Source organism: Nylanderia fulva, unplaced genomic scaffold (genome assembly GCF_048542155.1).
Source record: "Nylanderia fulva isolate GAGA-0341 unplaced genomic scaffold, ASM4854215v1 Scaffold90, whole genome shotgun sequence".
NCBI lineage: Eukaryota > Metazoa > Arthropoda > Insecta > Hymenoptera > Formicidae > Nylanderia > Nylanderia fulva.
In genome coordinates, this window is record NW_028191027.1 from 83009 (window position 1) to 95745 (window position 12737).

General features: G+C 29.5%; 2 protein-coding genes and 2 long non-coding RNA genes across 7 annotated transcripts; 3 read left to right on the plus strand and 1 right to left on the minus strand.

Moving 5' to 3' along the window:
• The first annotated feature begins 456 nt into the window (after window positions 1-456).
• Window positions 457-5043, plus strand: LOC114945909 (uncharacterized). Of its 4 annotated transcripts, XR_003822516.2 has the most exons (5): window positions 457-874; window positions 2553-2699; window positions 3078-3192; window positions 3323-3410; window positions 3513-5043. It is a non-coding gene; the product is annotated as an uncharacterized LOC114945909 (long non-coding RNA). The 4 variants fall into 4 exon arrangements; XR_003822513.2 differs by having other exon boundaries at window positions 460-874; window positions 3323-5043; XR_003822515.2 differs by having other exon boundaries at window positions 460-874; window positions 3334-5043.
• LOC114945908 (uncharacterized) lies at window positions 881-2546 on the plus strand. Its single transcript, XM_029322257.1, has one exon. It carries the CDS (start codon window positions 973-975, stop codon window positions 1423-1425), a length of 453 nt encoding a protein of 150 aa, XP_029178090.1. The 5' UTR covers window positions 881-972; the 3' UTR covers window positions 1426-2546.
• Window positions 5044-7607: 2564 nt separating the features above from the next.
• Window positions 7608-10620, plus strand: LOC146719655 (uncharacterized). Its single transcript, XR_014926445.1, has 2 exons — window positions 7608-9807; window positions 9875-10620. It is a non-coding gene; the product is annotated as an uncharacterized LOC146719655 (long non-coding RNA).
• Window positions 7668-9095, minus strand: LOC146719656 (dynein light chain roadblock-type 2-like). Its single transcript, XM_085489891.1, has 4 exons — window positions 8926-9095; window positions 8549-8704; window positions 8098-8432; window positions 7668-8024 (listed from the first exon to the last, which is right to left on the minus strand). The coding sequence occupies exons 3-4, from the start codon at window positions 8153-8155 to the stop codon at window positions 7813-7815; spliced, it is 270 nt and encodes an 89-aa protein (XP_085346017.1). The 5' UTR covers window positions 8156-8432; window positions 8549-8704; window positions 8926-9095; the 3' UTR covers window positions 7668-7812.
• Window positions 10621-12737: the final 2117 nt, after the last annotated feature.

Below are 12737 nucleotides of genomic sequence, written 5' to 3' on the forward strand. Positions count from 1 at the left end.
AACCAGGTGTAAAGGCCGTTCTACAATGGAGTATCGTAGGTGGTAGTCGTAAAAAATTGACCTATCACAATCGATTATTTTTGAAATAATCGACTATGGTTTGTCAATTTCTTACGACTACAGCCTACGACACTCCATTGTAAAAGGCCCTTAAGGCCTGCATGAGGCTATTAAGTCTCTTAATACGTACCTGCATGACCAAGAAAGAACCAATCACAACACTAGAAAGAGATAGAGATTGGCCGCCTTCACGCTCTGTCTCTCTCATTTTTGACGACCACATTTTGTATGCTCTTTTTCCATGGATAGCACAGTCCATTACTATATATCTATGAATTTACATATTTTATCCAGCTATAATTTTGAAACCATCTAAGCGCAACAGTGGATCCTAGATTTCAAGGGATGGTAAGAGGGCGCCACCTCCCCCCCCATAAATACGCTCCTGAACACCGTATATATTCAAGAACAGCTGCAGCTGCATTCCTACGCCATATAGTCCACTTTCTCAATTAAATCGATTTTAATCTCACTAATTCGTGTCTAATTCGCTTCTGCGAAGTACTTCTTCCTCCTAATTAATAAAATTATATTGCGTGAAATCACAAAACTTTACAAACTCGAATGAATTCTCCAACACAAACGAACTACTTTGTGCACCGACGCGGAGGAATACACTTAAAAAACGGTGACTAATAGGAACATAAAGAAAGTCATTCTTGCTGATTCACTCGTCGGAAGAAGACATCTTTGAACGCGTTCTCGTACACACGTGGAAGAGCGAAGGATCTGGAAAAAGGGTCTCGAAAAAGGATCAATTCGTTCTCACAGCAAGCAAACTATATCGTCAGACGCGAGCCAATGCTAGACACAGGTTGGTGCATTCGATAATTAATCAATTATTTAGCTGTACGGTCGCTCCAACCGGAATAGTTCCTAGCTTCGGAAGTGTGTATAAGAATCGTCCGCAAAATGGCGTCGATGAAGAAGAGGACAACGACTACTTCAACTTCAAAAAAATTGAGTAGCAAATCGAGCCACATGGAGGACCTGAAGAAGTGGAGCCACATGGAGCAGCTGGCCAACTGGATCGTCAACGTGCGCCAGAAGAAACTGAAGTGCCACAAGACCCTGAAGCGAAACTTCCGGATGGAGGCCGTGCTGACTCACGCCCTGCACAAGGCCGAGTACGAGTTTCGCGCGAAGCAGTTGTCCAGGATGTCGCGCTGGCGTCGATTGCAGAAGGACCTTCTCAAGAACGTGGACTATGGGACCTGCGCTTTGTACAACGCGACCGAAAGGGAGAAGCAGGACCTCGTCCCCGAAAGGAACACCTGGCGGGAGCTGAATCTGTGTGAGGATCTCAGTAGCTTGGACAATTTTCTGCAGCAGCTCGGAGCGGTCAAACCGGACGTGCGACGGTGACCAGAGGCCCCTCCGATCATCTCTGGAGGAAGGAAAGCCAGACTTAATTCCTCCATTTCTTGGTCCATATTGGGATCAGGTGTAGAGCAAAGAAGCTTATCAACAATTGCTCAAACTAGGATTTTTAATGATACGATCAGCCAGTCTCTTGTTTTTCTGTTACTCGTAACTTTTCTACTCATTGCTGAAGCAGTCACATCAATGGATTGGGAAACCCAGACTTTCGTCAGATTTCAGCAGCCTCTCTGATCATTCCTGAAGCAAGGAAATCGAGACATGGTTTCTCCGTCTTTTGGGCCAAACTTGGGATGGGGTGCGAAGCAAAAAGATTTATCAGCAATTGCTCAAACTAGGATTTTTAATGATATGATCAGCCAGTCTCTTGTTTTTACTATTCTAATTTTTCTACTCATCGATGAAGCAGTCGCCTTGATGGATTGGGAAACCCAGACTTCCATCAGATTCCAAGAGCCCTTCCAATCATCCCTATAGCGAGGAAACCCAGACTTGGTTCCTCTGTCTCTTGGGCTAGACTTGGGATGGGATGCAGAGCGAAGAGGCTTATCAACAATTGCTCAAACTAGGATTTCTACTAATGCGATCAGCCAGTGTCCTGTTTTTTTTGTTACTCTAACTTTTTTACTCATTGCTGAAGCAATCACATCAATGGATTAAAAAACCCAAACTTCAGTTGCAGAGAGGCTGATCAGCGATTAACTTCATAATTTTTAATGATGCATTTAAGTCAGTCTTTTGTTTTTTCTCTTATTCAAGGAAATGGAGAAAAAAGTTTTATATTTCATATGCCAAGATTTGAAAGAATTTACTGTTTCAATATTAATAGCATTGATCGATACTTTTAACGTAACTGGGTGAAATCTTTGGGATCAAATGGATGTTTGATTCTGCTTTTATTATTGACAAGTAGGCCTGAGAATTCTGTAGATATTATATGTAACATTTCAGAAGGCCTTTGAATTTTAAGAAACATGAACAAAAGTTCCTAGAATCAACGGCGAGGGAAGAACTATGGAAGTTTTTAAAAGAACAATGCTTAGGCAGCATTGCGGCAATTTTTGCAGTCTGATATTTACCCTAGTATATATCTGGGTATTTTTTACTTACAGTCTCTTACCATTTGAGATGGCAACTGATGCAGATGGATGGAAAGAATGGATAAAGTTGGATAAAAAGAGAGAAAACAAAACTAAGTTACCATAAATCAGACGCAAGCCTTATCTTCACAGGATTTATCCTCGCATATTTTGACTATTGTAAGTCTACCGGTAATTTAATTTGTAAAAAATAGCACCAGTAAAATCTGAACTAAGGAATTTTTTTGGAAACTAAATCTTGTATATATTCTCATAAAGAACAAAAAAGAAAAATTTTTACACCATTTAGAAATATTTTCAAACTTTTTATAAATTTGTAAAAAAAACGTAAAATAATGTAGTAAGATTCGTATTGTGATAATAATTACGATAAATGTTTAGCATATAACTTATCTTGATCCTGAACAGTATAAGCAGTGAGCAAAAAATTAATCATGAATTAATTACTGCTAGATTTTTTATTTATTAAATTATAAATTAATTGTGTAATCTGCAAGATTTTAAAAAAACGTGTGCATTTTTTTCATATATTTCCAGGATGTTATTTATGCTGTTTAGGGTCAGGATTAGGATTGATATAATAAAAACAAAGGATCTCATAATTATGATAAACCAAAAACCATATTGTGATATTAATTCTTATCATTCACTTGTAAGTAACTTGTAAGTTCAAGACTGTGATACAGATAAGATATCATAAGGAACTGTCCAGGGTAAAAATAAAGACATTTTGCAAGTAACAAAGTAAAACTATTTTAATTACCAAATGTTTTAATCCATAGATCCTTTTCAGCCTGGCATCCTGGAAAATTCATTTTATTGTAGGTGGGTGGATATTGGCTGCTCATAAAGATGACATCGTCATTATTGGTAACTTTAGAAGCATATTTAAGTTATTATAAGGGAAAGAAAGTGAGTTAAAAAAATGAAATATAATTTGCAATTTAATGGAAAGAAAAGTTTTGTTTCTAGAGATCGATTGAGCATTCAAGGTACAAAAAAAATATCTCCCTGGAATTTCGATTTTCTTTGAATAATGTAGTTCTATTGATTTGGAGATATATTTTAAATAAAATAATTTATGCAAGCATGCAAAACAATTTATTTAAAAGAATTGTCAAAACTTTTTTATTTCTATTTGCTATGTGAAATATGTTGTTCTGGTGTTGCAATAATAATATGTTCACATAGATCTGCTCCATCTTAGCCATATTGAGATTCATGACCAGGATAGAATGCCAATGCATATGTTTTTAAGTATTTGTTCTTTGAAAGTGTAAGGATGATAGATATCAGAGACTTATATCGAGTGCAAGATATTTATAATATATATTATATTTATAATATATATTTATTATATAATAAAATATGTACATAATATATTTTTATAATTTCCTTTTTTTTAAATTTTGTACCGAATTTAATTTGTTTATTAGAAACTAATGAAAAGAAGAAGAGAGGATATATATATAAAGGAGACATCTTTTTGAAAGAAATTAAGAATTGGAGTGGAAAATATGACAAATTATAAATGAATAATTCGGTATTGTATATTTTTATGGAGAATTCATGTGTAAAATGTCCTACTGAAGATAATATCAAGGAATTTGGTTAAACCTAGAAACCAAAAATATCCAAAAATGAATAGGAAAAGTTTTCCACGAGAATTTTTATCAACACAACTAGCTTTCCTGGAATTATAATCGTAATATTTATCTATACAGGGTGTTCGGCAACAGGTGGGCCAAAATGTAAGGAGTGGTTCTACATGATAAAATAAGACGAAAATCAAGAATGACAAAATTGCGTCCGAGACTTTGTTTATTAATTATAAATATTTTAAACTTCGCATTAAGGGTGCCTGACGCACGGCAATTTTCCGATATTTGGCGTGCGTAAGGTACATCGGTAGAGTCGCCGTCAAAATACACTGTGACGCATAAGTATACAAAAACTTACATCGTAACAGTTGATGTATATTTTGCAAAGTGTAAAATATTTATAATTAATAAACGAAGTCTCGAACGCAATTTTGTCATTCTTGATTTTCGTCTTATTTTATCATGTAGAATCACTCCTTACATTTTGGCCCACCTGTTACCGAACACCCTGTATGTATATATTGTGCAATGTTTTGCTCGATACTTTTTTTTGTTTTACACAATAGGTAGCAGAAATTTGCACAAAGACCTGTTGACTTCAAGAAATTATAAATTTGGTTATATAATCTGATTTGAGAATCTGAAATTTTCTAATATATAACCTAAGGATTTAGGACTTGAGAGGAGGGACAAAATTCAGAATCCAGATTTTATAGAAATATTTGAAGATCTGGATTCAGTGTGACCAAGTTTTTCGGATATTTTTTTTCTAATATTTTATTATTAAATTGAAATTGTGTGAATTGTATTTTATAACAAATTGTACGACTTCAAAAGTTTTATTTTGTAGAGAAAATTGCAATGTATATTTATTTCTTCAATATGTTGAGAGAACCTTGTAATCTTGTGTTAAAACAATTGAATTTATACAAATCCAAATCTGACGTAATGAATACCATTGCAAACCCATGTACAATAGAATTGTATGAAAAATTATCGATTATAAACCAATGTACAATCGTAACAAAAGTAATGAAATAAAAAAAAAATTGCGCCAAGTGAAAGTAGAAACTTGTACCAGTGGAAAATTAAAGTTGCAGACATATATAGAGTCGTATAATGAATCAATAAAAATTTAAATTTGCAAATGTAGAATTGTACCATAAAAAAACTTATCTTTTAAAAAAAAAGATAAACAAGATGCCAAGTCCATGCGCCATGTGAAAAAGTGTTAAACAAAAAAGTATTTTTAAGTAAAAAAATCTATCAATTGACAAAAATTTATGTTCTAAAATTAATATCTCTACAAAAAGTAATGTCCAATTATTGCGCGAATAAATAAACATTTTTATAAAAAATTAAAATTTAAAAACTTATGCAAATTTAAAATTAATATAAAATAAAAAGAAATAAAAAAATTTTAGTTAAAAAAACTGGGCGCGCTGCAATGAGTTTAAAAGTAACAATTTAATTTTAATATCATTAGAATATTATTTAGCAGCGCGCCCAGTTTTTTAACTAAAATTTTTTTATTTCTTTTTATTTTATATTAATTTTAAATTTGCATAAGTTTTTAAATTTTAATTTTTTATAAAAATGTTTATTTATTCGCGCAATAATTGGACATTACTTTTTGTAGAGATATTAATTTTAGAACATAAATTTTTGTCAATTGATAGATTTTTTTACTTAAAAATACTTTTTTGTTTAACACTTTTTCACATGGCGCATGGACTTGGCATCTTGTTTATCTTTTTTTTTAAAAGATAAGTTTTTTTATGGTACAATTCTACATTTGCAAATTTAAATTTTTATTGATTCATTATACGACTCTATATATGTCTGCAACTTTAATTTTCCACTGGTACAAGTTTCTACTTTCACTTGGCGCAATTTTTTTTTTATTTCATTACTTTTGTTACGATTGTACATTGGTTTATAATCGATAATTTTTCATACAATTCTATTGTACATGGGTTTGCAATGGATAATTTTTGTTAATGGTGTGCCCTTAACTGGTCGCCTTTTTTTACCTTTTTTTAAAGGTGAGTTTTTAAGGATTATATCATTCATTTTTGTATATGATAAGCATCTTTAAATAAATAAGCAAATTCAATTTTTCTGGCATTTTCTTATTTTAGGTACATATATATCCAATAATTAATATACAAAATTAAATATTATTCATCACACAATTTGTATCAAAATAATATATTTTTAAAAATTTATTTTAAATTTATTTAATCATTTTTATCATTGTGATTGTAGTGGCAAGGATTTTATTGCTCAGTGTCATTGCAAGCATCTGGCCTGTATATACCATAATATATTGTGTAATACATTGGCTAAGTATGACAATATGGATTTTGATAGATTCCCATGGAATATTGGAATTTTGTCGGACTTGCAGTCATCCACCACATATGCAGCCTACAATTAAAGAACGCATTTATTCCATATTATTTGCTTCCGTTATTGGCATAGTGCACATTTTTATATATCTCAATGCTGTAGATAGCAAAACATTTTGAAAACATCTATCTTTCTATGTTATCTGCTTTTTTGAAAATATTGCAGCAAATTTATTATGGCAATATGCTTGTCCTCCTGCAGTTAAAGAGGCTTAGTACTTTAATATAATCTTTATTATTTGTATCATTTCCTTTTTCTTGGGAATTACAGCAATGCTTTTGTACTATATTGTCTTGCATCCCTCAAAAAGACAACATACTTCAAACGCACCAGTTCAAGCAATGTAACTTTGATATTTATTTACTTTAAAAAATGAGAGATAAATTATACAATATGCAATTAACCTTATCTTATGACTTTTATAAATCTTATGATAAAATCTAACTCTCTCTTAATCTTTATTATGAAAAGAATCTCGGTATTATATGAAATAATTTCATTGTACAGTTTAACTTTCAAAAATTTTGCAAAATAAAATAACTCACATTGTATTTCTACCATATATATAAAAAAAAGATAGGTAAATATAAATAAATAAATATATATTTATGATATACAATAAATAAATATATATTTATATTTATATATATATATATATAAAATGTTGGCTTTTTATTATATATATATAATTTCAAAAAATCTTTTTTATATGCTATTGAATTTTAATACATACAATTTTGATTATATGTATTTTAATTGATTATATTTATAAGTATTTTTATATTATCTTAAAAAGACTGCATAGAATTATTTGTGGGACACTCTTATATGTATGTATAATTAATAGGGACCAACTACACATTTTTTTTTCCACTGAATAAAAACAATCTCAATATTAAAATTAAATTATAAAAAAGATACTGTGATATTTTATTGATGAGAAATGTACATTTATAATTGTATTAAATACAAAAATAAACATGCCATGAATTACTATATATACATATTTTCATAATTATCAAACTTAAAAATATAATATTGTTACCAAAGAAGAAAGCACTATTTAGAAACTCTAAAAGTTCATAATTTGTTAGATTAGTAATTAAATACTGCATTTTGTATAATTTTTAAGCTTTATTCTTTTATTTTTCTTTATTTAATTGAATAGATATTAACATCCACAATGTAGCATACAGATTAAATTAACAACCAAAGAAATAAATCTTAACTTTGAAATATATTTTTGTTTCTTTTAAATATCAATCAACTGGATTTTGTACTACTATTAATATGAATTCTTTATCTGGTGCCATCATAATTTTATGTTTTTTGCTACGTATGCGCAAGAAAGTTAAATCATTTGTTGGATTCAAGTCACGTACGACAGAACGAGCTTTATCTGACAATTGACTTATCAAACCTGCGTATTGAACTGTTGTCGTATTATCTAATGTTGACTTTATAGGAATACCTAAAACAGATATAATTTTATAAATTTTTGTTTACAACTACAAGTAAATCATGTCAATGATCTCATGTAATACCTTCTGCATTCACCACTATTGTTCCAACTACCCTTTTATGAGACTGAATTTGTTTCATAGTTTCTTCAACCTCTTATAAATTATTTCATCGAAATTTATTAATAAAATTTTTATTTTAAATATTCCAATAACGGAAGCAAATCATATGGAATAAATGCGTTCTTTAATTGTAGGCTGCATATGTGGTGGATGACTGTAAGTCCGACAAAATTCCAATATTCCATGGGAATCTATCAAAATCCATATTGTCATACTTAGCCAATGTATTACGCAATATATTATGGTATATACAGGCCAGATGCTTGCAATGACACTGAGCAATAAGATCCTTGCCACTACAATCACAATGATAAAAATGATTAAATAAATTTTAAAAAATATATTATTTTGATACAAAGTGTGTGATGAATAATATTTAATTTTGTATATTAATTATTGGATATATATGTACCTGCAATAAGAAAATGCCAGAAAAATTGTAAAATGGTTCCTATAGCACTGATATTAGATTTATCTTGTTAAGCTAATCGAATGCTGCGATGATAACTAGCCATTGCCCAACCCATGCTCACAAGTGAGCTGATAATGCTACCTGCTTGATGTACAACTGAAAAAAATATAGAAGCTAATTAAGAAAATTATTAAAAATATATGCATACTCATACATAGGCATTTATATAATTGAAATATTATTGAAATAATAGCAAAATATCTGATTTTGTATCACAGACTGTAAACTTGCACATAAATTATTATGACAATAAATTTGCAAATAATAACATTAAAATTGAATGTAAAAATTGAAATTGAAAATTGAAAATATCTAACCCCGCACGCTGTCAATATAGCGGAGGGCAACTATCGCCGTCTGTTGTAAAACGTGCGAGATGGACATTTCCAATACATGCATCTATTCATGTGTTGTGTACGTGTGATATATGTGTGCGCATGTGTTGTATACGTGTGAATACGTGTAGCACGATACTACTATGTTGCGTGGTCGATGATGATAATAATAATGATGATGACGGGGACGTTTCTTAAAAGAAATTTTTCATATTTTGACTTTGCAATTATATATCTCTGCTTACAAATCACGTAGAGCAGAAATAAAGACACTTTTATTATATAATTCAAACTCAATCTATCGATTAAGTCTAGTATAAACTCGATTGCTTCAGCCGTTATTGAGAATTCGAAATATTATAAAGACTCAAATGTCCGACTCGCGTTAAGATACACGGTGTCTCGGCTACGCCCTTAACTGGTCGCGAGACACTACCGTGTCTCTTGATTAAAATTTTCCAATTCAAGATAGAAAGATGCTTATACTGCTGTATAAGATTATTTTTTGGATATTTGGGTTCAAAAGATGAAAATAGGAGAGATATACTATAATTAAAGGAGAAGTATATTTTTTATTTATATTTTATGATTTATTGTATTAATATACTATATATTTATTTTTTAGGATATCAAGGATATCTGGTATAAAATAGGATAACAGGACCAGAACAAGAATTTTTCTTTTTTTCACAGGAACCAATCTAATTATCCAAAATTAGTAAAATATATTATACGACATTTCTAAAAGGACAAGAATAGGAAAATAGGTGTATAAGATGTTAAAATTTATTTCTGCAAGAAAATCTATCTAGCTATCTCTCTTTTGGATCAATAAAGTTAATTAAGAGGAAAAGAATGATAATGGTAAGAGCCATTAAAAGAAAAATGAAAACAGTATGATTCAAAAAGTAATATATTAAGAAAATTGCAGAATTAATGATAGAAGCAACAGTGCAAGATATAGGAGTATGATTTTATGTTGCGCAAATATTCATATCATTTATATTGATCCTTAATAAGGATCAACAATAATTGATCCATTAGAAAATTCTATCTTGAATTGATTAATTAGCAAGATTTCAATCAGGTAATGATTTAAAAAAAATTTTCTCTACAAAATAAAACTTTTGAAGTCGTACAATTTGTTATAAAATACAATTCACACAATTTCAATTTAATAATGAAATATTAGAAAAAAAATATCCGAAAAACTTGGTCACACTGAATCCAGATCTTCAAATATTTCTATAAAATCTGGATTCTGAATTTTGTCCCTCCTCTCAAGTCCTAAATCCTTAGGTTATATATTAGAAAATTTCAGATTCTCAAATCAGATTATATAACCAAATTTATAATTTCTTGAAGTCAACAGGTCTTTGTGCAAATTTCTGCTACCTATTGTGTAAAACAAAAAAAAGTATCGAGCAAAACATTGCACAATATATACATACAGGGTGTTCGGTAACAGGTGGGCCAAAATGTAAGGAGTGATTCTACATGATAAAATAAGACGAAAATCAAGAATGACAAAATTGCGTTCGAGACTTCGTTTATTAATTATAAATATTTTACACTTTGCAAAATATACATCAACTGTTACGATGTAAGTTTTTGTATACTTATGCGTCACAGTGTATTTTGACGGCGACTCTACCGATGTACCTTACGCACGCCAAATATCGGAAAATTGCCGTGCGTCAGGCACCCTTAATGCGAAGTTTAAAATATTTATAATTTTTTTTAATCATTTTTTACGTGTTCCCAATTTTTGCCATCATGTATCTTTAAAAAATTCTATTAAAGTAAATTCTATCTGAAAATTAACTGAAGCAGGATCTATTGTGTGACTTTGTCGCAGAGAAAGAATTATCATGAAACTCGCAGAAAATCATCATAGATCATATGTAGAAGAAAATTGATTCTTTGCAGAACATAATTATTATGAGACTATCACAAAAAGTAATCAAAACATGATTTTGTTAATATATATGAAAAGCTCACATTTATTATTAAAAGAATGATCGAAAGAATCATTGACTATCAAAAGACTATCAGCAGGAAAGGTTTTTTATAGAATTATGGAATCATTGTGGAACTTTTTTGTTGCTAGAAAAAATTATAGAATTTCATCAAGAGGAGATTCATTATGGAATTTAATCCAAGAGCAGGATTATTATATGACTTTGTTGCAGAAAAAGAATTATCATGAAACTTACAGAAAATCATGGATTATTATAGAAGAAGATTGGCCTTTTTTGCAGAAAAGACTATGAGATTTTATTGCAGAAGAGAATTATTGTAAGACTTATCGCGCAAAAATGATCGAAACATTGAACTTTATCTTGAAAAAATATTTTTAATATTTTGTAACAAAAAAAGATCACTATAGAATTTCTTATTGCAGAATAAAAGAATCATGTGATTATTATTGTATATAGTCTTCGTATTTTGATCTCTGAATAGGATTACTATGAAACTTCTATATAGAAAAAAATCATCTTGGAATTAAAATTTTAGAGATTACTAAAAGAATATCACGAGATTTTACTAAAAAAGATCTACACTGTAAAACTTTGTTACGCAAGAAGATTATCATAGGACTTTGTCACAAAAGAGAATGGAGCTTTGTTGAGAATGATGATAATTCACAAAAAAATATATATTTTAATACTTTATCACGAAGCAAAATTATTGTGTGATTTGCCACATCTCCAGTTCTTAATAGAATTATAATAAAAAAAGAAATAAAAATTATCATGGAATTCTATCGCATAAGAAAGTTAATTATTATGAGAAAAAGAGAATCTCATAAAACAAAACTATTGAAAAAGTTTATCCATGTTGATTATTGCAAAAAAGAATTATTAGAGAAAAAAAGATGTATTACTTTTTAATGTCATAAATTAATCTTAGAGTCTTATTAAATATTATTAATATGAAATTAATAAAAGTAACTTAATAGGCCAACAATCGAGCAAAAATTAGGTGTAAATAAAAACTTTTTCTTTATTATTAATATCTTTCACATGTAAACATTTAATGTAAGCATTAACTTAAATAAGGACACTGAGTTGCTCGATAGCAGTTATTTTGACATTTTCGATAAATTATCTTAGTCACGACAAATAAATATAACAGCATAGACATTAATTTACACCGACGTTCATTTCTCATTTTAACTTTGACTTTCAATCGTATAACAACAATTATATAATGTTTGTGACTCTTATGATATTTTAACTAATTTATCGATTAATTGTTTCAACATATGGACATAGAATGCGGATTATTACGAAACTCGTTGAATTCCAACTTTTGACTGTGCGGATTTTTTAAGATAATGACTCATAAAGAAACTTTAACCATCTTTTCCTTTGCCTATCAACGAGGAATTATGCCAAAGGTTTTCTTGAACGACTTGTACAAAATTGTTTAGAACATTTTACTGTATTGGCGATATCCGAGTTTTGAATTGACATAGCTTTCTCTAATTAAATATTTTCGATACCACATTACATCATATGTTTTTTATATCATATAATTTTATATCATGTTTTAATGTTTTATTAATTTTTTATTTTGTATTGAAAAAGACCTTACTGAGGTCGAAACGTTTACACGTAAAGGATATTAATAATAAAGAAAAAGTTTTCATACGCCTAATTTTTGCTCGATTAGTTGGCCTATTAACAATAAGTTACTTTTATCAATTTTGAATTTATGCGAGATTTTACTTTCTGAATATTATTAATATGATTTCATAAAAAACTTGTGGAATTTTATCATAAAAAATA